We start from the raw sequence: 27,462 nt of genomic DNA on the forward strand, positions 1-27,462 counted from the left end.
GCCAGCTCCATGTGTCTTGGATGTTAATAGTATTGGGTCTTTTAATTAAAAGCTTTTGTATAAAATGTAAGAAAAACTGCTAAAACTGCCTAAAAGTAAAGGTTTTGTACACTCCTTTGGTTTGCTACCTTGACTACCTGATCAAATGAACATGTTTCCACCTTTTGTTATAAATATCTAACATAAACTGAAGGCTTTATGGTACTTTAAGGCTTGATTTGCTTTTTAATTCCCCCTACGGTACCCATATAAACTCACCATGAAGCAGCATGAACACTGAATGATTAGTTCATTAATCATATTGACACACAGGGACCAGGTGTTCATGTAAGATTGCCTCTTCAATGTCTTTGACCATTATTTCCCCATGAGTGAGAGTCATTTAGCAAAGGGGGTAATGGGGCTGAGAACGTTCTAATATTTCTTAGCTTTGTGACAAATTTATCTTCCTCTTTGGTCAGTAGGCTGAACCTTTCTTCACCCATCAGAGATCCAGCTCAATTCACTAGTTGTTTCAGTCCACTGTCTTCATGTAGTCACAAGCAATTAGCCTACGTCAAAATAGGCTACAGGAAGGCAGGCTGAGGCTCAGGCATTGCTTCTGCCCCTTGGCTAACATCATCCTGAGTTACCGAGTGAGGTTTTGTCAGTAGATGGAAGTGGAGGGGAGTCCACATGGGACCTAGACTCGTGCTACGTCACTGAGCACAAAGCAGCTCTTTAACTTGGGATCTGGAGCACATATGGAATTATTTATAAAACCTTCAGTGTGTCAGCCCAACCTTAATCTTCAGGGCTGCAGGTTTCCCCTCATCTTTACGTTTTAAGTTCAGTTTGCCTTCGAAAATATAGCAAAAAGTGGTGCCTGGAGATGTTGCACTGCTGCTTTTCTTGGTGCTAATTGATTCAAAGTAATTTAACTGGACTTTGTTCAGTTTCTTAGTAAAAAGTTTGTCATGTTTTCAGTTGAAGTCCACAGTGGCATCACAAGATCTTTTATAGCATCGCCTTTATTCACATGGAACCAGTTGATATCACTATTTACATTAGCTATAACTGAATTTTGTGGAAGTTTAACTGCTTCTGTTTTCTTAAATGAATGAATGAATTATTTAAATGACAATAAATGATAGAAACACTACTTCCATCAGTAACACAATGCCAGTGTGACATCATCTGTAGAGATTGGCCTCTAAACTCTACAGCTGGGTGTAGATAACGGAGCAGCAAAGATGTTTATTTTCCCCCCCTCCCTCTGCATTCCAATGTCTTATTTATAATGGCCATGATCTCCGGCACTGGGGGCTACTTCTATAAAAGGAAGTTTGAAAGCTTGTGCTGACCCTTTTAATAAGAGGCTTGCATGCCACATTTTCTTAAAGATGTAATCTTGAGATTTCAAGTAGAAAGACATCAATCATACAGTGAAAAAACTTCAAGTTTGGCTTTGGTCATGGTCTGAGAGATCAATGGCTGAAGTTTAAGAACAAATGCTTCAGGAGAGTTTTATGTCATAAAAAGGTATTCAAAAATAAACTGTGGTTCTGAACCTTTATTTCTTTTGTCCTTTCTGTCTTACATTGTTGAATCCCAGGATCAAATCCTCCCTCAATTAGTCTTAACTCTTCTGCACTTAACAGTCCAGATGTCCTCAGTGGCTTGACACCCTGTTTAATTTTTGCAGCATATGGCTTTTGTAGCAGTGGATCTTTCTCAAAACTGATTACCTTAATGAGGTCATTTACCAGTTAACTGTATAGATTTGGCCAAGTTGTCTGCTAAAGTCCCTTACAGCCCTCTAGGCTTGAAAATTTAAGCTTACACTTGCTGGTTAGAAAGGTTGGAAAAAGTGTTGAGTCCTTACTTGAATTACTAAGTACCTAATAGATGGGGGGCCTTTTAACAGGAGATTTGGCCTAGCATTCTTTGTTTTGTGTTGTTGTACAGTAACTATCAGATCTTCTTTCTTTCCCTCCCTCCTGCCAACTCCTTGGTGGACAAGGGTTCTTTTTTCTCTGGCCTGTGCAGTTCTGTTTGTATTTCATTGTGGGAAAATTTCTCCACTGTCCGTGAGAGTCCCCCGCTCTCTGGACTGGCTTCTCCCTTGGGGTCCTCCATATTTCGAGACACTGAGCACCACGGCTGTGGAGCGCTGGGGCCCACGTTGTCTCGGCAACCCCTCGTGGTAACAAGTAGAATTAATTTGTCTTGTCTTTTGACTCTAAAGCAACATTTCTAAGATATTTGTTTGACCTGTCCCCTGATGATTGGACTCAACAGTGCAGTTTATCTTTACAGGTGGTAGGGAGGGGGTTTTAAGGCAGAGTCATAAGGAAGATTGGCATTAAGAACTCCCTACCAATAAATCACTTTAGATGGGGGACCAAGATTGGGGCTTGGGTCTTGATGTGCGGTTTTTTTAAGGGGGCCAGGCTATGTCTGGTTTAATTTGGCTCTATATTCAGAGTGTTTTCTGGCTTCAGAGTTGGATATTGACTTTGAGGTGTAGGGTTGTTAGTTTTTTGTTATCTTAAGGTCCCCTTTTTAATCAGACTTGTGATTTATCCCTAGATTAAAAATGTTTTTGACTCTTTTGAATTACATTGTGATGTTCAGTTATCCGTAAGTGTTTTTTATTTATTTATTTTTTTGTCGTTTTTGGCAAAGAGAGTGTTTCAGTTTCAGAATTAGATACTGGCTTTACTTTAATATCTGTGTGGGATTCCCCTGAAATACAGGGTTTTTTTTTTTTACACCAGATCAATACTTAAATGTTCAACAGTTGCTTGAGTTTTGTGTGAATGTGATCTTTCTAAACAGGCTGCCATTTTTTAGTGAAAATAACAGTTTTCTGTCTAGCAAAACCTTCCTGCTCAACTCTAAATTCAATTTAACTAACAGTAATTCACTTTACGGGTGTGACTAATGTGTTTTACTGAAGTTATCTAAAGCAAGAGCACCTAAATTTTAGCAGAAACTTGGATGGAGTTTGATTGCATTTACCTTCTGTTGTCTTTCTAATATATCATAATAGTCTTATCCTGACTCTATCTTCTGGAGCTGGAAATTTAAACAAACAGAAATGAGAAGACTTGGATAAAAATGCCTGCAGTATCAGTGAGAAACTTCTGCAAAGAGCTGACGTTGTGTTTCAAACCAAATGACTAAAACATTTTACAAGATAAAGAACATCATAATTCTTACTCAGACTTGTAGATGACTAAATTTGGCTTCTGTAGCTTCCCATGCATTTCTTTTAAATTATGTAATGACTTCATGCTGCACTTCAAAGCTCTTAAGTAGAAGAGAAAGCTGTGACAGGCACTTTTACTATGTGTGTCAGGCTTTCTCTCAGGCCCCTAATGCATCATTGGAGCTAACTGCCATTGGTTTCTATTTGAGCTGTGAGATGGATGAGTAGTTATGGATTCAGGAACCCTTCTGTCTTTGTGCCATGATCTTACTAAACATAAAAAGTCTGAACAGTAGACCTGAACCATAGCCTTCGTCCCCACAAGTGACTTTTTGCTGAAACGTCTTTACTCCCAATGACAAACCACTTTGTTGGCAGTGGCTGAAGCATTCATGGGTTGAATGAATAAGGTTCTGTCTCCGGAGAGCCTTGTTGAAAGGGCTCTTTTGCTTTTATCCTTCAGTGGAACAGATTGATCTTGAGTAGATTTAAACAGACTGATGAAAGGTAAAGTGTTTATTTGTGCTGTGTTATAAACTGTACCATTTTTCCAGGTTTAGCATCATGGGGGTGTTCTCCATCATCTGGAAACACTAATGGGTTGCCCCATTTCCTCTCCAGTTTAGTTATTCTTACATTCACCTGCAACTGTGACCTCTCAGCCTGCTCTTTAGTGTTTCCTGTGACTCTTTGTATCATAACTGACAACCACATTTTCTTCTCATCTTCTTTTCCTGATGTATGCTGATGAAAAACACAGGTATTCATGAAGATTCTGGCTTCTTTTTCTTTTTTCTTAAGTTCTGCAGATGAAGAGGAAGCCTGTTAAAACAGATGTCATCTTTTTCTGATACGCACTCTATCCTTGTGGTAAATATCACATATGGACATCATGTGACCCCCCCCCCCAGCTGTTCCCTTTAGTTGCTAAGATACACCCTCCCCCATTCCACATCCTCCTCTTCTTCCTTTGCATCTTTCATCAACCTCTCTGTTCAGTGTGCTGTTTTTCTTCTCTGTCCTCTTGTTTAAACTATTTGCCATCAGCATTCAGGAAGTGTGGGGGTAAACAAACAGCAAGAGCCTGCTGGAGGAACTCAAATGACCTGATCACGTCCTAGCAACTGTGAAGATGAGGTTATTTTTGGTCTTTTGGTGTATATTTGTTCCCTTCATTTATTATTGGGTTTAAGCTAAAGGAGCTAGGCTCAGCTTTTTTTTTTATTTTAAGCATTGTAACCCACTTCTAAACAAGTTCTTTTTCCAGTCTTGACACTAAAAAATAATGCTTGGATCCCTTTTCTAGTGGGTGTGCAATGGATAAGGTATCTGTTACCGTTTTATTAAAAAAATGTTCAGGCAAGTGTTTATGTGGGAGATAAACAGCTTCATGTAATGGCTGTCTGTGGGCACTTGTGCGTTGAAAGTTCCATCTTGTGAACAGTAAAGCTATGAAGCGAAAACCCATAAGCTAGTGGTCTGCGGGCCAAACAGTCAGGCAGACATTAAAGCTGCAGGAGGTTGATATCTTTTCCAATAGCTTAGCTTGAAAGCTTTTTCTTTTTTCTTGCTGTATCACAACCTATATATTCCTTCAGGGAGTCATCAGTCCATTAAATGACTACTTATGTCCAGCTGTCCTCCGTTTTTATTAATTTTTGCTTCCACAAATCTCTTATTGTCCAGAGCAGATACTTTCAGACTCGAAATTATTAAGGCCATCCGATTGAGATATAAAGGTGACAGGAGGCCACCATAGTGCCTGCCTGGCTGTTCTCGATGACATTACAGGGGTTGATGATGGCAGTAGGAGGGCGGCTTAAAGGTATTAGGCAGACACACTGGACCCTCGGTTCAGACGTGCTGTAATCACTGCTATAAATGTCCACCCGCACGCCCACCCCTGCCCACTCAATCCCTAGCCCCCCCCCCTGCTGCACTGACGAGCAAAATCCCTTTAAATATGCAATTAAAGCCCAGAGTTATCAGGGTTATTACGATGGCAGCTGCGATATAGGAGGAATAGAAATGAGAGGCTTTTTTTATGGTTGTACCTAAAATTAAGTGGTTATTTAATGCCAGAAGAGAAAGACACAATCAAGGCCTAAAACAGCCTCAGCTCTTTTTCTTTTTTTTTTTTTCTTTTTCCACAGACTCTTTCCCCATCTTTGCATCACTACTCGTCTTGTGCAAAGCCCCTGATTTGCTGCCAGGTTGCCTTGGTGACAGGCCGTAGTACATAAACCAAAAGATGTTTGGAGAATGCAGATCTACAACATGTTGTACATTCCTTATCTTTGAACCGTTGGATAGTGCAGAAACCACATCAGGAAATGGAGACTTTGTGTATTGTTTTGCTTAAATTTCCCCCTTTTTTTTTAAAGGCAACAAAATATATACAAGCTTGAAGTGTGAACAACCCATATTGGTTTTTGAGAAGCTGGGGAAGATAGAAGAAATTTGTGGCAAAAATAAGATTGAATAAGAAGCAGGTATGCTATGAAAACATTGAAGAAATTTGGGGAGTCTATCTGCGTTTTCTATATCGGCAGTCAAACATTCAGATGAACTCATTCTACCTGTCCTGACTTTGTTTTTTGTTACAGTTTATCCAAAAAGTACAAGGTTCTGACAGAGATTGAAGGGAAGAACCCCTGTTGTGATTCACATGTGTGCTGCATACGTTAGTGCACCCAAACTCACTTAGAAGGTTGTTGAAAAAGTATTAAAACAGACATTGATCGTAAATCTGCCTGTCTACATGTCAGTGATGTGCAGAACATTTCACTGACTTATTCTTTTTAAATTTCCTCTTAGAAATAAAGCTTTTTAAAAACCCTTTTCACATAGTGTTAGATGCAAAGATCAAATTTAGAATTTTTTTTTTTTTTTTTATTGTTTAAGTGTTCATATTTTATGTTCGAGTAAAAAGAAGTCATTCAGCCAGAGCCAAGCAGTACATTTATTGGAACGTCAGATTGAGAAATGACGGCAAGTGATGAGCATTAAGTTGCTTCGTCGATCATTGCCGTCAGTCAGTGTTCATGATTGTTGAAATGGCCGCTTTGGAAAGTGTCAGAGGGTCACCCAGGTCTTATATCACATCCCTTAAAGGATGTCAGAGACCAACTGTGTGCAACACAGTGTCTTTGAGGGCATAATAATAATTCCCGTTCCCACTCCAGCCCTGCTGTCATGGGAGGGGGGGAAAAAGAAAAGTCAGACTCATTGTTCTGTGAAGGAAACTAAGATGCAGAGAAAGGAAAAGCAGTGGGAGGAAAATGCTGACCCACATTTTTGTTGCAGTGTGTACTGGGACACAATTTTAGGCCCAAACTGACCATTTAACTTAAATGGCATGTAATCGGAACAATGTGTGTTTGCTGCCAGAGCAGATGTGATTAACGTAGATTTGTACTACTGGGGTCAAGGTGTTTTTTTTTTTTTTTTTTTTTTTTTTTGGGGGGGGGGGGGGTTTCTTTCTTTTTATGCTATAGCAGGTTTTCATCCTGTTGAATGAGACAACTTCTTATTAGCTATATTTTTAATTTCATAGCAAAAAGTTTAAGACATTTTGGTACAATTTAATGCTAGTATGCAAGAGCTTGTAAATATAGAGGCTTTATTCATTTTTCCCCCCTTTTTAAATTTTTTAGTGTAGGGCTTGGCAATTAAAGAAATAATTTCAGAAATAAAATGCTAAATATTTTACCACTGGCTCCTTGTCTGCCTTTAGATTATTTAATTTATTTTTATTGCATATTTTTAAAGTTTTTAGTGGTCTGGCCACATGTTTTCCAGTGGATAGCCAAACAGCACTCTGATCAACCAGATAGATTTTCTTCAGTGCTTCAAGATCCAGATTTTAAAGATAAAGATGATCAAGACTCATCTTTTGTCATTGTCTTTCAGTTTGAATAAACACCTGTTCATAACAGTGCAGCTTTATTTTATTGAGAAGGAATTAACACTGAGTGGAAATACAAGAATTGGCGTAAAAACACGAATAAGGCTGATATGTAAATCCTCTTGCCTATTTAAGATGTGCAATATTAAAAGCAAATTTTTAAATGCATATTTTGTAAATGCATTATAACATATTTTATAACTTGGAAATTGAAATCAAAACCATTTAGAAAAAAGTCTTTCAGCTTTGTTGTGTAGGCTACCAGTGAGACTTGAGACACAGTAAGGCAAGTTTAATTTTGATGTTAGAATTTAAACATTTTTTAAAACCAAATGCAGCTTTGAATTTCAGCTTCAGTGCTGACAAAAAAACACTGCATTTGCCAGAACCAGTCAGTTTCCTATGGTGCTCCTGCTGATGATGATGCCTTGGTATTTTTACACAGAGCTATCATTAGTCAGATTTATTTATTTATATAATTTGCATTCAGGATTAACTGAAAATAAATAGCACTGAAGTTAATCTGTGGGAAAGCCTGGTTTGTGTAGCAGTAGATATTTGTTTATGTGTTTGTCGCTCCATAGAGTGCTAACTTTGCCTCACTGAGCTCTCGTTCTTATTATGCACAGTCTTGTTTGTGAGCTTGATTTCACAATCATTGTGGGTGTTTGAGTTTATTTTTTTTTACACTTTTCGCCACAGAAAATGCATAAACATGACCTTCTGGCCTGTCATTGTGTTCTCAAAAGAAAAAAAAAATAAGATGAATGTCACGTGCACGTGCCACTGGTATGCTCCAGGAGCCTGCTCAGGGCTCAGCTGGCTTTAATCAACACCATCATTTCCCCCTCTGGTGGGTAATCGGTGCTCGATGGACCTCTGAGTGACACCCCCCTCCAACCTCTGCTCTCTAACAACACTGCACACAGCATGGGATGACATTCTATATATTTACACTGTCTCTTAAGCACACAGCTGTAAAAAGAGCCATGCTGAAAGTGTGCTTCCATACTCAGATTAGTTTATTTAGTCATCCCTGAACACATAAACATGTCTACACAGCAGGATTATTTGATTTATTATTACTGATTAACTTTAATATTTTAAATTTAGGCTTACCATCATAATTTTGACCAAATATTCTCTCCTTGGATGAATTTGCTTATATTTTTAAAGGTAAAAGTAAAGTTAACTGTGGTGTATCTCGGCTGCAGATGTGGAGGTTGGGAAGATCTGTAGCCGTGATATCCTTCTGTACTGTGACATGTGTGAGTGTTGCTTATCAGCTAAAACGCCATGGACCTGCCCTGAAACGAAGTATCCTAAGGACCCCCTTGTCTCTGCGCGTTCCCCTTAATTAAGCACAGTTTAATCCTCATGACAATTCGCCGTAAGGGAGCTCCCTCCTAGGAGGGGAGCAGAATGGTGCAAAGGGTTGCCTAATTTAATGGGACACTAAATCAGTGTAACAACATGTCTGACCCTTCCCACCATATAAGAGGCAGCTGGACAGACAGGCTCGCTGTGTGGCTGGTTGGAACACAGTACACGAGTTTTTGAGTGATATTTTTTTGACGATAGGTATTTGCTCCGATGTGTTTTCAAAACGGACTGCATAGTTGTAGGTGAAGTTCTTCAGTCAGTGCTCCAATTTATTTTATTTTTTTAAATGTTAGCAGTTTTTTTTTTTCCAGATTATTTTAGAATTTCTTAATTTCAGCATTAATTTTTTTATTTACTTTCAATGATGTAAGAAAGTAAAAATCACTGTATATGTGTTGGAATGAGCAGTGGATCAGAACAGACCGTTCTAACCAAATGTGGAGATAAACAGGAAGTGTTTGTTATTCTTCTGACATCCCCGGAGAGCTCATAAGATTCAGTCCAGAAAGTACAACCCCCATCTACTACTCCAAGCATTACAAAGCATAAAACGACAGACATTAGGGGGGAAAAAATGTCCTACATAACTTTTATTTTCAGCAGGAGTAATCCATGGATTTGGCTAGATTTATTAGTTCCATAATGGTCACTCCAGACCAAATGATTTAAAAACAAAATTGTTGACCCATTTTTAGGGACTCCATCTCATCTGGTTTGTGATTAAATCTTTTGAAAAAGGACAAAACTTTGTTTTCTTTTCACAGTGGCTTCAAATGTATACCAGTTGTTTCTTTTCCTGCTTAATTCTTAATGTTTGTTTTGGTTCTTTGCACACATTATGGCCCTAGCTAATTGTCATAGCTCCTCAATTTTAACTTGTAATTATATAATTACGAGTATTAGGTTGTATGTTATCAACATTTGTAAAGCCCCGAGCTGTAATTTTGAAGCACTGAACAACAATTATGCCCTAATTACTGGTGGTGTAAGTCTAAGGAAAGGTGACCTTGATTGTAGAGACTGCCTCTGTTGTTACTGCATTTCAAAAAGCTCCATCCTTGTATCTAGAGCTCAGAGGTCATGAAAAAGGGCAAAAAAAACAAAACAAAACTTGGATTCAGACACACACCTGTTCATAAGAGGCCTCTGTTGGCAGGACAGATGACTCCCAGATGTTTTCAGAGAGATTGTGTGACAGCCATGACCTTCTGTGTGGTGTCACATTGAAAAGGGGGCATGTTCGCTGTTTAGAGTTGAAACACTTTCGTCATACTTCCCAATGTACTTCACCATTCATGGACTTTTGATTTGCTTTTGAGGGATCCAGGGGTTGTGATTTATGTTTTCTTTGAATCACTTCACAGAAGAGAAATTATTACACCTGGAATGGCCGAGGTGGGCTTAAGTTCTGGGTTCAGACAGCAAAAATAATTGTTTTAAAAAGCTTTTTTTAGGCTTTTTTGGATGGCAGGATAAGAAAAAGTTATAAATTACAGTGTCAGTTGTACAGCTGAAGTTGGTTCCCTATAGATGGAAGACTCTTTGTTGCCAATATAATAGCAGCTGAAATGTATAAAATGGACTTTTGAATGAAAGCATCTGGAAAAAGAGCAAAGGCTTCAATTTTACCATCAGTCCTTTTTCCCTATTACTATTCTGTCAGTCACTATTAATCCCTTTTATAGTTCACACACCTGGATTCATAGTGGCCTAAAGGGAGCTATGAAAAATGAGTCATTATAATAGAAGTATGGTTTTCATGTGAGCTGTTTTACTTTTAATTTCATTTTTTTTATGCTAAAGGTGTCAGCTGCAGTGAGAAAACTGTGCTTTGTTCTATTATTCTATCTAGAGATTCAAAATGTTATTTGGAAAGCCCAGTACAATCGGGTTACACATTTTATTGTTGTAAAAACACAATGCTTTGCTTATTGGTAGCTGGCTTTACAAACCTTTTATGCATTCTGTCCAAAAAAAAACTCTGTTAAAGCTTCTGTCTCTTTATGGGCTCCTGCATGAAATGCTAAGCCTGCTTTGATAGTTCAGTTGGCAAAGACAGTTACACTTGTAATCCCTTTTTTATAGTTGCAGCACTTTGTTGGGGCTGTTTGATTTAACATGAATCAATTAAGGTTTGTGTTCATTAGAAATAAAGAAAAAGGGTAACTCAGTAAAGAGCTCAAAAATGGAATATATCATTGAATAGGGACAATCAGAAGGCTTAAAATTGACTTTTTTTGTAGCTGCAATATTGGATGAAACTCTGGCACAAGTAGTCAAAGTTTCAATAATGATTGCCTTCATGCACGAAGATCAAGCTATTACATCATTTGTTAACATGATGAAGCTGTCATGAGTCAGTCAGCGGAAAGCTGGACCATTGTCCAAACATAACAGCATTTAGCTGGCACACATCCACACAGACACAAGTGGCACTGTGGAAGCAGGCAGTTGGATGACCTTTGACGCTGCCCAGTCTGCCTCCTATACAAAAGGGCCATTCAAATATTTGGTACTTTTTGCAAAATATGGAAAAAAAAAGGACTAGACGGGTAATTTTAGGGTTGAAGTTAAAAAGGAGATTGCTAGTCACACTTTTCTAAAAAGACTTAAAGAGTTAAAAGAGAAGTTTTATTTATAAACTAAAGAGTAGAAATAAAAATGAAAAAAACAAGGGTGTAAAGAGAAGGAAAGAATGTCACGCTGATTTATTGTTGACTGCTTTGCTATGATTACTTTTGAAAGATGGATGGAAGAGTGCTACCCACTATCATGATTTATAGCGAACATACAATTAGCCTGTGTGTAAAAATGTGCCCTCACATTTAAGCTGTCAAGAGTTCAGGCTTTGTGACAGCAGTAATATTTTTCTTAGTGGCAATTTATCTCTGGGCGGGTGTGAAAGAATTGGTTGTGTGCAAAGGGTTGTCATAAGGAATTCCTGGCTTAAACAAAACAAACTGAAGTAAGAGCTGTCTGGTCAAAAGAAACCCTTAATAATACTGTAAGGAACAAAATGTTGTAAAACATAACTGTTTGCCATGTTGGCTTTGGCAGTGGCAGGCTTGGAGGAGAACCTGCCACTTTTCTTCAGTGACAAGTCTGAAGAATTTGCAATAAACTAACTTTTACACACTTAGTCACAGCTGTTTCTTTGCTTGTTAATAAGTCTGATTGCAACTGTACTGAATAAAAGCCAACTAAGAGAAAATGGGGTCTGAGCGACTTACAGTAACTGTGTAGTGCGTTATTTCATCTTATCCAGTATTCCATTCATGCTTTGCCCTATACTTACCAATTTCTATTTCTTACTGCTTCCTTTCTTTGAATAAATGGGATATCGTCAGTTGTTCATGTGCATCCTCACCTTTAATATCACATATTTTCTTTTCCTCAGCATACTTTGCAGCTGGATATCTGTTGTGACATTTGTCTTTCAGTGTGATTTACTGTGGGCAAACAAATCACCAGCTTTGCTTGTGTATAAAGGAATAACCATTGGAGGCTGTGAAAGTTCACCAATGTCAAGCCACAATCTGCGGTCATCTCCTCAGCTCACAAAGTGACAATGTGGAGTTGCACATGACTGTCTAACCTCTTATTTTCTTTCATTTTTTCTTTCATCAAAATATGTGCTGTAAAGGACAAGTGAAAACAAATATGTCCTCAAAATAAAGAAGCAGATGGCCTTAAAAATTGGTTTCATAAACTCCCCACCCACCTTTTTTTGCAGGGGTTGTGGGGCATGATGTTTATCACAAGCATGTCAAACAAACTCCATCTGCCTCAATTACCAGACTGTGATGGATGATATAGGAGTAGCTGAAGTGCACTTAGCTGGACTGAAGCTTGAGTTTATTCTGCTCCTCGGGGCTTCATCAGGGTTTCCTCCTGTGCTTTGGGGATAGCGAGGTCACCCTGGAGAGAAAGTAGAAGTGATGCAGCAGAGAAAGAGAAAGGAAAAAGCCAGGAGCGGAAGTGGACATCTTGGAGATAAGATGGCTTTGTCTCTTAGTTGGGTTAATGGACACGTCCCCAGGGCTCTCAGGAATGCACATAGGCATCACTGCCAGCAGCTTGGTGTCATCTGTCCTTTGTCCCCAGAGAAATATGACAAATGGTTTATAATTCCTGATTTTAATCTTTTAGCATATAAATAATTGCAGTTTGTGTGTGTGTGTGGTAAATGCTGGTTTTATCACAAATGGATGGTTGTTGCATTTAGCTGTGTAATATATTTATTCAATGTGAACTATTTTCAATCAAAAAATGCATCAGATTCCAATGTGACTTTATTTTAAAATCTCTTCATTCCCAATAACTGCTTTCAGTGCATTACTGGTGTTCACTAATTAGGGCTAAGGAACATAACAAATGAAAAATAATGTTTTAGAATAACTTCTGAACTCCTTTAATAATGTAGTCAAATACAATCACAAGACAAACACAATCAAAGATAATTTTGATTGTGAAATAGTGCAAAATGACGTGGCAAGTCATTGGGTTTCATCACTGATTTGTCTGTTCTGGTCAAGAGGTAATCAATAATGTGTAAAGGTCTTTATTGACTTGTTTTTCCACCTACACATTTCATAAGGGGAACAGCGGTCTGCACAATAAATCAGGTTCAGCAAATGGGGGATGTCACATTGCTGGTTATAAAACTTAGGAAGTTTGTCCAAGTCTTTCCAACTTTGAGTGGTTTATACGGTGATTTGTGTTGGACATGAATCACCAATTAAATACAAGTTTAGAGATGGATCTTAATAAAATAAGAAACTCTATTGGCCAATAGACAGTGGTTTGTCATGTGTTGCTGTGTTATTTCAGACATAAGGTTAAGGTTTGCAAATCAGTTTACCATGTTAACAATGCTGATTGATTTATAAAAACCCAGGGGCCAAAAATTAAAAGTGCTTTGTTGTAACCTTACCTTAAACACAGTTAATAATGTTTAATTTTATAGTGAGTGATTCATAGTGACTTGTTCCTTAGTTGTGGTTTCATGGCACCAAAATGTTGTACTGTGGATGTTCAGGGGTTGTAGGTTGTCCAGAAGTGGGAGTCATGGGTGTCTTGAGTTTCTGATGCTGATCAGTCACTGACCCTTCATTTTTTCCACAACTTGAATTCTACTTTGCAGACCTGCCTATAGAGTGGCCCTCCAACTCACCCCCTAGCAGTTTAATGCATAACATTAGTCTGAGCTAATGCTCTGAACGAGACAAAGCCAACAGTGCTTTGTATAATCAAACCTGCCATTTCACCTTCTCAATGAACACTGATTGGATCACAGGAAAATCATTTTCCTGTCTGAGTCACTGAGACGATTACTAATGGGTAATGCCACGTTTGAGACATTTTTGTGTTTGTTCGTGTGTTGATGAGACAACCCAACAGGAAAAGGGCTTTCCCTTAGCATTTTTGTCATATTTTTCCTTCCGTAATCTTTGTTTTATGCTCACTCTGTAAAGAACTTCATTGGGTGGAGTTAGTATTACAGGCAGGGTGGGAAACACAGGTCATCAAGGGGCACTTCCTCTCATCATGCCCTTTTCTCTTGGCCTCATATAAAACACATGTACTGTACATGCGTGCATTTTTTTTTTTTTTAAAGATATCTCTCACCTTGTAGCTGAACTTCACATGGATGCTGTCATAGGCTGGGGCTGGAATCCGGAGAGGGAGAGGAGAGGAGATGAGTGATCAAAAGACAGAGAGGGTGGGAGAGAGTGGGGACAATGTCAACAGCTCAGCTCCCAGCTCAGTCAGCTGAAATCCAGAGCCAGACTCACAAGCTCAGAGAGAAAGCAGACAAAACGCAGCAACTTCACTCAAAATCTACAGGAACATGAAGTCTAGACCTAAAGCTCACATTCTGAAAAGGGCAGAGGGTTTTCTAAAACGAGAGGATGCAGGAATGCTCTAAATTTCTTTTTTGAAGCTTGCGTTGTGGAGTAGCTCTTTTCTCCTTTTGTTAGTAAAGGGACACAAGGACATTTTATCTCAGTGCGGAGTCTCCAATGTGGGTAAGTGTGAGATATTTGATCTTGATACCTTTACTCGTAACCTCCTTGATCAGAGAGTGATACTGAACTGCTGTTAACACACACAAGGCTACAGATAATCAGTCCATTTAGTCCGTACACTGCATCCTGCTACTTAGTCCTGCCAAAGACAGACTATTACTAACCATAAAACAAACAGCAAGTCAGAACATTCAGTAGAAAAATTATAGGAAAAACACAGCTGCACAGCAACAAAGGATTATGTTTCTTTGTAATAAAATTTTGAAATTTTATGTTGCAATTTGAGGACAAGTTGGCATTTTACACTACTTTTTTGGTATAGTACAGTGGCTTTATAGGTCATAAACACCAGGAAAAGCAAGGATGTGAAATGTATGTGGTTTTCATGTTTGGGTTCTTTATTCAGCACTGCTGACAGCACTTCTTCACCCTCCAGTCTGGTGCAGACTATAAGCAGAGTTTGCGTGCATTACTGATATGCTTGGGTTTATTTTTAGCTGGAGTTCCTTGAATTTTGAGTCTGAGGATTGTAATTCTCTCTGGAAAAGTTGCAAGATTTCATGAATTATTCTGGGTTGAGTGTACTTGTGGTCAGAGACATTGGAACAGATCATCAGGTTTCAGTTTAAATCAAATGAGATGTGATGTGATGACATGGACATGATGTGAAGTTCAGGGAAATGTTTGATGTTTGACAAAGGTGGATGGAACATGTCACGTTATGGGTACAGATCTATTTCAGGTCTGAGACCACAGCTCATTGCACATCAATCATATGGTCAAAGCCTTTAGTGCGAGTACCATCCTGACAGCCACACATTCCATAGCTCCTCTAAGAACCGAATATGCTGACATCATGTTCTGGACTATCCTACCTCATTACTATCAAGGAAATCTATAGAGGCCTTTTGAAACAAAAACAAGGGAACTGTTTTTTTTTCTTCTTTTCTTTAATATTTGAAGTATCATTTTCCACACTGAAACATTTTCTAGAGATTTAAAAATTCATGCACAACCCACTAAAATCACTGCATGTGACATCAGTCATACAGCTTAGCTTGTGGTTCCTAAATGTTCAGTTTTTGACTTAAAAATAAACTTTGATAAATAACTACAACTTCATTTTTCATTGGTTTAGGACTCAAAAACATAGCAAGCTGAATTAATATATAAATATTTATATAATATTAATAGTTAATAATATAACACGCACTCCTTCCTCCTCTAAAAGTCTTACAGACAACAGTGAGGCCTTGATTCCCACTTTGAGAAACCACTGGTTCATCTGCTCAGATGATTTATTGATGAAAAGCACATCAACCAAAATGTCAGTATTTGTGGACGTTTTTTTTTTCTAATGCTGAGCTTTAAAATTACTGGTTTGAGAGATGTTAGTAATGAGAAAAAGCTTGAGACGAATGCTACTCGTTCAACATGTGACTGGCCTGAACTTTGATGATAAACTCTTTCATGCACTCAAAGGGCCGTTCGTGAGTGAACAAGATATTATCCATTTCCACCACATTAAAGGCTTATGCTTCAGGCTGCTGGAAACCTCCCCACATTCACGTGCACCAAGGGGGCAAGCAGTGTGATGCCTCCAGAAGATTCATGATGTAACAAAGGCATCAATGAACGTAGATGACTAATGCACTGTACGAACACCCTCTGCTTCCGTCAGCACTGGCAGGGATTTTCATATTCTATCAACCATTATGGTTAGATGAGCTGATCTGTCAGGATTAGAGGGACTCTGAGGGAATTTTATCCCTTCAGTCCTGCTACCAAGTCGATGATTTTCATTTGCACAGACAGGACTAGATGAAGTCTGTAAAGCTGCTTTAATCTGATCTTTTGGGATAATCTTTGTTGTGTTTTCAGTAGACTGGTTTCAGTGTCTGAGGAACAAAGCTATTTGAGACTTCACAAGAAAGGCTACTTACTCTGCTTTCTCTCTGGAAGTCCCCACACTGATTGTGTGTCAAATGGCACTATTGTATGTGTGCCAGTGACACACTTTCTGCAGCTTATGATGTGTAAGCATATCACTTCATTACAGTGCCTCAATTCAGAATAGCACTCCTGAAGGCTATTTAAAAAAAATTGGTCACTTCAGAGGACTGTTCCTATATGCCTTGCTATAACTGTCCCAGAGGGGCATTCTCGGCATTACGCAGAAGCCTTCTATCCTCCATACTGCAGCTGCTGACTTCTCACCCGGGCAAGATTGGTTGCTATTTGGACTGTGATGCAAAGAATGAGAAGTCAAACAAAGGCAAGGTGAACTGCTGACCTAACCAGTTTTAATGTAAGGTTGTTCAGAAGCAAACTTGTGAATCAATGTTTTATTTTCTCTACTTGTTCAAAATCAGATCTTTAAAAAGAAAGAAAAAAAATTAAGCATCTGTGTAATTTGGATGAGGTCACTGTAATTCTTCAAAAAGACAGAACCCTGGGGTGTTCGAAGAACATGGAGCCTCTGGGAAGTTTGGCATCCTTTCTCTCCTGAGAGTCATGGTAACCAGCTCTGAGGCTGAATTCATGCCAGCTTTTCTCCCCACATAAAATAACATGTCTTTAGTTAGAAAGATCTCTTGAGTCTGGTGCGTTCCTCTCAGATGAAATAAGAAAGCAATTTGACACGGCAGGATAGTGCTTTGGGATTCGAGGGATAAAAGTATTGAATTTCATTCCGAGCCCTGTTTATATGTGGGAATGTTGGGGCCTTTGGAATGTGACATGGCCGACTTTCTTCTCATTCCCAGTATTAATAGTAGCTGATCTAGTCTGGTTCATCAGCAGTGATGCACCCACTGCCCAGTACAGAACTGGGTCAGCAACAAGTTTGTATTTCTGTTATTCTCACCACCTGATTCAGTGTAGACCCAAGAATAACATCTCTAATGCCAGAATATCATGCGGCATTTGGCCACACAAGCTTTTTTGTGCAACATTAAAATACAGCCACAAGTACTTGGCCTTAAATGTAAAAAAAAATGTATATAAGATGAAGAAAGTCCTTTTGTCAAAATCAAATAAAAGTTTGCAAATCTTTCCAAACTTTTTTCTGCAAAGTTACCCAAGCTATCTGCTTCTGGCTAGATTAAACATTTTTTGAACTTCTTGTGTCTCATGAGGTTTGTGGCTCCTATGGAGGTTTCATTGTTTTTAGAATAATTTCCCTCAAAGAGCAACTGTGCGTGGCTGGGTGACAGCTGTATCAAACTCCAACATTTGGTTTGGTTAAAGGATCAAGCTCAACAGCACCCTGCTACTTCATGTGGTCTGTGCAATAATGAATGTTCCTTACATCAGGAAATGACATTTTTTTAATGAATCAAACTAAATGAAATGGCTTTTAATGGCATCCCTGGAGGATTGGAAAATCTCCCCCCTCCTCTTTTTCCAGTGGTTTTAGCTAAGGTATTTCCGTTTATTGGGTGAGGTGGGTTACTGTTCCTCATGGCCTTGTTAAAAGCAACAGTGCTTATACAGTGCTTATGTATTTGTTTTCAGTGATGTTGTAGCCAATAAGACCCTCGAGAGTTCTCAGACTCTGGACTCTTTCACAACCATCAACTAAAAATTCATTATGTCATGTTGAAATACTTTCACGTTGGGATGGTGAACATTGATCTTTGTAGTGTATTTCATTGAATTGGAAAAGTGGGGCTGAGCCTGAATGATAGGGTAACACCTTACTGACTACAGTAAAGCGTATATCTGAAAGATTATTTGCCTAAATTTTAAATAAACTGTACACATTGTTTGTTTAGATGACTATAGTCCAGCCATATCTAGACATTACATCTTTATGTAATCTTAGCAAAAGTGGTATCAAACAAAACTTGGAATTGATGTGTCCTGATTTGTAAATAAAATACAGCTGGAAGAATAAAAATACTATCCAATCATGAGCCTTCAGAATAAAATCATTGTCTTGGCATAGTTCTCCATCTGCTTGAAGCTTTCAGCTGCAGCCACTTGGGGGTTCAGTCAAAAGTATGTGGAAAATTTAGCAATGTAGGCTACTCTTACTTGTGTTTGGACTGAGGGACTGCTACGGAAGTGCTGAGGATTAACACATTGAACTCAATTCAGTGTACATACCTGAATGATGTGCAATTTGCTACTGTTTGCGAGAGGTAAATGCAAGTGTTGGACTGAGACCTAACTTTAAATAATCCAAATCAGTAGTGGGAATAAAAGATTCATTACAGACTTACATTTAGTATTCAGTTGAAAATGTATATTAGTTTGACTTGATATGGGCACAAGATTGTGGATCAATCATGCAGCCATGTATTCTTCTAACCAGATGACATTCACTTTTTTTTTCCTTTATAATCATTGAATATTGTGCAAACATGAGGCAAGTACATGGATTCATGCATTTATTGGATGTCTTACAAATGTTTGTAAACAAAAAAAAAAAAGAAAGAAAAAAGCTTCTTGGTCTAAGTGTGATTTGTATTTGCTTTGGAGCCTGTCTGGAAATATTTAGGCAACACTAATAACCACAAGCTATTAAAGTAATTAATAATAATTGTGGTTGTTAGCAATTTAAGTGGTGCAACTTTGGCTTTTCATCCTTATACATGGTGCTAGCTCTACACTTAAGTCTTAACTTATAACCCCCTTCACATTGTTCTCTTGCTGTTTGGAAATGTTGTTGCATGGGTCATATGAAGAAAAGAGCTGCTTTAAGGCTTTGTTGTTTCAGAAGTATCATTCCACTATAAAAATTTCCTGGTGCGTGTTTTGTCACCGACCCAGACGGCCTTTCCTCTGACTATGTCCCGGTGACACCATTTGCAGACACCACTCCCAGGTCAGAAGTTGTCTACATTCTCAGCTGTCTCAGCCTTGCAGCTTCCTCTGACTGCTTGCAGAGCTGACAGGAAGTGACTGCGGAAGAACATAAGCATTAGAATTGGCAAGGTTTAGAGGAATCGTGGCAAACAGTAGAGCATGAAGAAAATGGTGGTATTTTGATCTTCTGATTCTGGACTCTTTCCTTTAAGATGCACGTAAGCATATAAGTTAAAACACTCATTATCAGTAACCTCCAAACCCTTCAAGAGCCCGTATGTATGGGGTACAGATGAATATCATTTCATACAATAAGGCAATTAGCTTAGATTGTAATTCTGTCAGATATGATACAGAGAAAATATTTGGGTAATTTGTCTGACAACAAGGTCAAGACAATGCCTTCAACACAAAGAAGAAACTTTTCTCAGATGCCTACGAATTACAGTAAAAGTTGACTACCTCGTTTGGCCCCAGTAGAATTGCCCAAAACAAATCAACTGGTCTATTGTCTGGGTCCATGGGAAAGCAGTGTACAGACTCATGAAAGCACTGGCTTTACAACATGAAATCCCTAACAGAATGTGTGCTTTCAAAGTGAGTGCAGGAATTCAGTGCTTGCAAATGCACCATGAAATAATGGCACTTCTTCCACTGTCAGCTCTGGTCATTTGTCAGTTGTGCCTGTAGCTCACTGCACACCATTGAGACTTTCACAAGGAAAGATGGGTGGTATTCCCTAATTTGTGTTAAGGATTTAGAGCTGTGTTTCTCTAGCACATGTGTATGTTTACATTAATTAGACCATGGGGGTATCTTGGCATTATTAGTGCCAGTTGTTTCAGATCAATCACATTGCTGTTTCTTTACACAAAGCTGACCACCCATGCTACTAAAGCCCTCATAATTGGAGAAGTTATGCATGAACAAGAGGACTTTAATCTTTGTTTTTAGAAAGAACAGACAGTATTTTGTATGTTTGCATATGTTCATCTGTGTTGTGGCAGATTGAGGGGCTGCTTATACACATGTTGCTCAAATGTAACTGATTACCCATGTGGCCCCTGGCTGAACAGGGTGAGATGAATTATGTGTACATGGCCCTACTGTGGGTGGGCCATAGATCTGATGGGATCCATGGGAGAATTAATTTGCAGTGTCCCAGTTGATTTGGCTTGCAGCAAGTTGTTTTGGAGTAGGGAGGACATAATTGAAGAGTGAACCTATCAGTCATTGAACAAACAGGCAGTCAGTTGGGAGGACAAGAGAAGGGCATGTTGGGAGGGTACGTCTGGGGCAGCAACAGCCAAAAAGTGGCATGGCTCCAATGGGTTCAGTGGCGCGAGTGAATAGCTACTTCATGTCGAATTAATGAGTGGGTAGTTCACTTTCAGTTCAAAGCAGTTTTCAGAAAGGAGTACCAAACAAGGACAACACACAAATATGGGTCCTTTTAGATCTCCTCAAAAAACAATTGTCAACTTTTTAATTATAAAAGTCATGATATCTTCTGCTCCACAGCAAAATAAAAATAATAAAAAGTTTCCAATGGGTTATATTCCCTTAGTTAAAGAATTCACAGAACCACTTAATGAAAGACACTTTTAGGGCTCTTATGTGCCCTCTTGATCCTTCAGATCTAATAACCATTTGTGTTTAGTTGTCCCGAGGTCCAGGCTGGTCTACAGAGGTGATCAGGCCTTTTAAGTTGTAGATCCTAAACTGTGGAACCAGCTGCCCTTCCAGATCAGACTGACTTCATCTCTTGGTGTTTTTAAGTCTCTTCTTAAAACATATTTGTACTCATTGGCTTTTAATAAGGCATGAGAGTTGAGGAATGGACAAGTAACTTATCCTCATGGGTTTTTAAATTTTTTTGTTGTTGTTGTTGTTGTTTGTAATTTGTTGTTTTTGTGTGCAGCACTGTGGCCAACCACAGTTGTTTTAAATGTGCCATATAAATAAATTTGATTTGGTTTGACTTCATTCCGGCAAAGGTTGTTTTTTTTCTGTCTGGATCAAACCAAGTATCCTCTTAATTTTATCAAAAAGGAAGTTTATTCAAGCAGGTTTTTTACCTCCTAGTAAGTTTTGATGCCATTTTTAAGGTCACCTGAAGATTTATAATAATAAAATGTTGAGGTCGCCGCATCATTAAAGATCAAATTGTAAACATCTGCCTAAAACTCTACTCTTCCCCTCTACAGCAAAGCCAATTCCTTAATCTGCTTTAGATCTTTACATTTTCTTCATGTTTGTGCCAGCATGGCACGGCTTCCTCCTCTCTTGCATCGGATGCTTACATAAGCCTGCCTGTTCCTCCTTCATGGCCCAACACCCTGCAAGAATGGTCCTTATTTGTGGAACCCAGAAACAATGTGCGCACACAAAAGTGCTAGCTACAGGCTCAACTCTGATCTTTTATTCAGTGCCACTTGAAAATGCAGACTTTCTTTTTGGTGTTTGTCCATTCTGCTCATAGCCAGTTTTATTGTTGCTGCTTATTTTCCTCCAAACCAACATCTGATGGATAAAAAAGGGTTAGATTAGGAAAAAACTCTTTGCATACCACAGCATCTGTTGTTTAACAAGAAATTGGGGAGTGAATTATGCAGCTTTTATTATTCAGTCCTTGTAAATTCAAGCTGCTTCACAATTTTATTGTACACTTGTGCATTTTTAACCTCTCTGCATACTTTGAGTGTGAGAAGCAGTTATTTTTACTTAAGTTTTCTATAAACCACATATTTTTATAACCTTGCATAAACCGTCTTTTGTGCACATAATCTTAGCTTTCTGATTTATTTCTGATTATGCACTTGTGTATTGTGTGTCTGCGTGTGGCTGAAGTTGAAAAGTTATACCAGTACAGATATTTGACGGATATTCACCTTTTATTCTGTCCCTTGGTCTCACACTCACACATTCACACACCAGCAGCAGCAGCAACAGTCTATTCTCTCCTCAGCACCACACCCTCCTCCTCTTCCTCCTTCTCCACTGACCTACTTCCCGACGCTGGGAATGAGAAAATGAGGTAGTGTTCTGAATAAAAAGTGGCAGCAGCTTCTCGCTTTATCCTCGTCTTCCTCATCTCACGGTCTTCATACTTGGCTGCTCCTTAAACCCACAGAGCAGTGGCAGTCTTCTCTTTTTGCTTCAGGGCTTTTGGCGTGTTTGTATTTGAAAACTGCATGTGTATGTGCTTACATTGGAGTTTTTAAGTGGGTGTGCCTGAATTTTAACACACATGTGCACAGCTTGCACAACTCAGTGGCCTTTTTAGTTTAGTTTTGTTTTTCTTTTCATCTCCATAAGCTATAAGCAGAACTTGTCAGCATTCACACTTTATACAGGCATACATCAGTGGGTGAAGAAAGTTCATGTATGTTATAAGAAGCCTGTGACAAATGCCAATTCATCAACTCTTGTATCTTCCGGTTTCACACATAAAACTGATGGTTTTATGTGATATTAGAATCATTACATGTCCACTCATTAATCTATTCCAGTTCATTTTATGAATTTGGTCAAATTGTGGTCAATACTTTAGTTATGTAATAATTTTCATATTTACTTAACTCATTGTCTTTAACATGACAGGGAGGTTAAAATTAACCAAGAAGTGTTGGTGTCTTCAAGGGGTGTCTCATTTTGTACTGAAATATTTTAACTACTAACCCCATGCCTTCAAATTAAAGGCCAAAGGAACACTTTAGTTGTAGGTGTAAATGAGAACCAGTGAGAAAGTAAAATGTAAAAGATTATGCTTTCTTCAACAGTTTGTCAGACTCGTTTCAGTTGTTGTTCATTACTGAGGTCATACATTTTTTAAAGAGTCTAAATATGCTGTCTGTTTAGATATAATTACACATAACCTGGTACCTTTTGTGACAAACCCTCAGGATGAAGTGCACTTTCCCTGCTTATATGAGAAGTAATTTCAACATGTGGAACCCTTAAAAATAAAATATCTATGTATATATTTTTTTACTATAAGTGAAATTTCCAGCAAAATTAGGATATCCTGAGTGTCCTGTTGAGGTAGCCAAACTATTCCCTCACTCCAGCTTTAAATCTCTCCCTCAGAATAACAAAAACATCCATTTAAGTTAAACCACTTCCAGAATAAAGTAAAACAACCTTGAGCGGAGAATTCAACAGGGAACAGAAGAGGGATTAAAGATGGATTTAGACGGTAAGCAGTGGCAAGGAAAAATGACAGATGTTACTGTCAAAAGGAGGGAGGGAAGGCGGGGTGTTGGAGAGAAATGTCACTCTGACTTACGCTGAAAGAGAGGGAAAAAATGCAAGATGACACAGGGGCAGGGTGAGAGTGCGGAAATGAAAAGCCCAGAGATGGTCAATCTGGATTGACATTTTATACAGATAAAGGTTACACAAACAATCTGGTATTTTATTTCCATCTGTATACAAGTCCTACTGTGTTACTCTGTGTATGGGGTGTATCTTGTGTGTGTGTTTGAATTTATTGGCCTGCTTTTCGTGGCCATAAGCTGGAAGGAGGCCAACAGGAGATGTGTTGAGTGAGGACTGCCTGCGCGTGGCCTTCAGTGTGAGAGTGAATATAGAAACTGAGACCCCAGGACAGGAGGTTTAAGTTGTACGTTATGCTGAAAGGCTTCAAAACCCCTGCAGAGTGGCCTCTTTTCTATTCGGCTGGGCCAGCTGTCCACATCACTATAAAGATTTGGCTCAACTTATAGCAGTAAAGTCAGTGTTAACACTCCTTGGCTCTCCAGGACTACCTTCCTGAGGTGTAGTTTGGTTTTGACCTCTAGTTAAAATCTGTCTTCGTCCACGTCATACACTGGCTAATTTTAGTCAGCATTCTCTGCTTAGCTATAAATAGGTGTCTTTGCAGATTTTCTTCAGTACTACATGCACATTGATCACCTTTTTAAGTTATTGGCAATTTTGTCTCTATTGGATTTAGGTGAAAGTGTAAGAACCAAAGTAGATATTTATTTTGTGCTATGGCACAGGAGAAAATTGCATCGTGGGCTTTTGGTGTTTTAGTTTTGTATTTTAAAATTAATTTAGTGTTTTCCAGTGCAACTATTACTCCAGCATCAACCAGGATGTCACAGTTTGGAGCTTACTCAGCTGATAAATAGATGTTTTTATTAAAGGAATTAATTTTTTTCTTTTTAGTTTGTGACTACTTTAGTATCAGGATTTCAGAGAAAGGCTCATCACTGTTACATTGGCTGGTATTGTGTTTACTTTGGCATGTGTTCAAGATGAACAACTGGTCTTCTGACCCTAATTCTCAGGAGCCTGTGAAAACTGGCAACAAGCATTAAGGTAAAGTTGGATATATTGACGGTCATCAGTGCAGTATTTTAAGCAACGATGATCCAGAAAATTATTTTATGAGCTTCTAAATTTAAATCATATAAAAAGTTCACAAATTTTCATCATCACTTCTTTTAAGTAATGTACTGTTGGTAGTCTTTAAGGAAAAAAATGAATCAGATCTTTCAATGTGTATTGTTAATCCTTCAGGTATTAAATAACTCCAGCTTTATTCAAAAACAGTAACTTTTGGCTGCATAAAAGCTCAGATGGCATTGGTCAAGTGCCAAACAGTGTAAATTGGAGGTATTTTTACCATCAATCACAGTTCTACTCAGTGAGAGGATGATGGATAAATCAGTAATGTCCATTCTAACCAAATAGTACTTGATTTAACCCCCCTGAAGCCCTCATGACTGCAGAGAGGAGGAGAAGCCCTTGTATCTTTGGGCCAATTTGACCCAAAGGCCACAGGAGGGTTAAAGGCAACAAGATGGATATAATCAATAAAACTTCAATCCTGCCCTGGCAAGAGTAACTGAGAGATTTTAACCTTGGATATCACAACTCATGAGGATAAGTTACTTGTCCAATAACTATGAAATGATCCCCACATAATAAAGTGAATATATCTCCATATGTTAAAGTGAATATTGAAAAGAATTTGAACCAATTTTTTTTTCTCATGATTCAATATTCAACAAATAATAATAAAAAACAAAACAAAACTAAAGTTCCTTTTAAACCGACCTCCGGTTTAGTTTTAGCTCTGTTCTTTGTACCTTGAGAGCAGTGGCTGATTTAAGAAGTCAGAAGAAGCACACAGGCAAAATGGAAATGTGATGTTTTCTTTTTCCTCTCTCCTTCATGCTTCTGTTGAGGACCCAGTGCGTTCATAAAGAATTTACCATGCTGCTAATTTTAGACAGCACACTGCAAACTCCTCCGCAGAACAAGTGAGGGATGGTGGAGAGTCGTGCTTAGTCGAGATGTGGTAAACTGTGGCTTCTTATGAAAACTATAGGCAAAGTTTCACTCCTTCCTAAAATGGATAAATATAAGGCTACAGCTTTTACCCAATTTCTCTCAGGTTGTATAGTTAACAGTTGTCAGTGACAGAACATTTATGGACATTTGGTTTTCAAAATGTGGCCATTAGTCTTTGTTTTTGAAATTGCATGGTCCTTTTTTTCAGTACCTTACGAAACTTTGATGGTCAAATAATTCTGCTGAATTTGCATTTCTAAGGTATTTGCATAACAGGTGTGAGGTCTGTTCATTCGCAAATGTGGAAAACTGAAGCATCTGAAAAAACTGTGGCAACTGCAAGATCCGCTGTGTCTGTTTACTTCTCATAGGACAGAATATACTGCAAAGATAGATGATACCTCCCGGTTCTCTGTGAAGTATTAAGGAAATCTTTTGAGGCAATTTTCTGCTGATATTTTATTGGTATTCACTTTGTTTCTGCACACTGCACATGCATCAGTATCTCGCAGACCAAATGTTTTTTTGTTTTTTTTGTTGTTGTTGTTGTTTTTTTAGTGGCATAATGACAGCCACTGTCAAGATGAGGATACAAGGATACAAGGGGATTCTTGTCACCAAAGTGCTTTCTTGTCACAAAGCATAATCTCTTTGTACATAAAAGCAGTTAAACAACCTGTAAGAAAAATACAATTGGATGGCCTTTAGGCCAGCATGTACCACATTTCAATTTCTTGCTTGCATATTTTCTTTTGATGTAAATTCTGCAGGTGCCTTTACATCTTTGTTAGCCTGTTGGGTCTGTTGCTGATGTATTTATTTAAAAATGATATCAAGCTGCTAAAAACATAGATTGCCTTGCTGCCTTTGCACTGTAGAAAATAGCTTTTCCAAGTACATGATGTCCAAACATGGATCAGCAGGAATCTTCAAAAACTATTTGAAGTTTGTTTGATCTGTACTACAATGGTTTACTCAATGCATCATCCTTGTCTAAATGCATGTAACATAACATAGGACATCTGGAATGGTCTGTATTTTAAATCCTTTCTTGTTTTTTTCTTTCATTTGTAGATCATGCCCCCTAGATAGCAGCCTCGTCCTCCTCTCCACTCCCCCTCCCTTGCCCCTCGGCCCCTTCCTCTACCTTCCTGGTTAAGTGCCACCACTGCCACCTTTATCGCCACAACCACCATGCCACCCAGGAAAAGGACGCGGCAGGGCCTGGGCTTCCTGTGCTGCTTTGGCAGCAGTGAGCCACCGGAGATCAACCTGAAAGACACTGTGCCGCTGCAGCTGCTGGAGTTCAGCTCCCCAATGCCTCCTGCAGAGGAGCTGCATGCACGTTTCTCTGAACTGGTGGTGAGTAAAGATTTATTGATGTTTATATATAACTGAGAAACATGTTGATATTTGGCACCTTTTCAGCAGATTAACTCACTGATTGGTCAATAACTGGTTTTATTTACTTACTGCTGCAGCAATAATAGCCTTACATGTTGGTGCATGACTCAGATTTATGTTATAGTTAATATATAAGATAATTGCCAGTAAGCTTTTGAAGTTTTGCTGCTCAGAAAAAAATACATTCTCATTTTTTCTCTGAGATTTGATGCACATTATGAGGATGCTAAACATGTATAGAGAACGTTTTTGCCTTTAAGCCACATCTTTCTGTTGTGGGTACTGCACTAAGGAGGTTTTTTTATTTCTAAAAAAAAATGAAAGTAAAAGCAAACTACGAAGTTTGTTAAAGATATTTCATAGTTTAAAGAAAAATCCTGGATTTTTGTTTTTTCTTATTTGCCACACAGCCTAGATCTCCTCCTTTG

The 27,462-nt window shown here is 38.5% G+C and overlaps 1 protein-coding gene across 7 annotated transcripts in view; it reads left to right on the forward strand.

Annotated features, from left to right (window-relative positions):
• The window catches only part of daam2 (dishevelled associated activator of morphogenesis 2), an 81,788-nt gene that overhangs the window by 4,121 nt on the left and 50,205 nt on the right, over positions 1 to 27,462 (forward strand). For 4 of the 7 annotated variants that reach the window (XM_025009475.2, XM_037977762.1, XM_025009476.1 and 1 more), the window contains exon 1: positions 26,825 to 26,992. In XM_025009475.2, the coding sequence (XP_024865243.1) occupies positions 26,825 to 26,992 (168 nt within the window). Of the gene's footprint in view, positions 1 to 14,237; positions 14,513 to 26,704; positions 26,993 to 27,462 lie in introns of those variants that run through there. The other 3 variants (XM_017431734.3, XM_017431735.3, XM_017431733.3) reach the window with 2 other exon arrangements.

This window comes from Kryptolebias marmoratus, linkage group LG10 (genome assembly GCF_001649575.2).
Source record: "Kryptolebias marmoratus isolate JLee-2015 linkage group LG10, ASM164957v2, whole genome shotgun sequence".
Classification (NCBI taxonomy): Eukaryota; Metazoa; Chordata; class Actinopteri; order Cyprinodontiformes; family Rivulidae; genus Kryptolebias; species Kryptolebias marmoratus.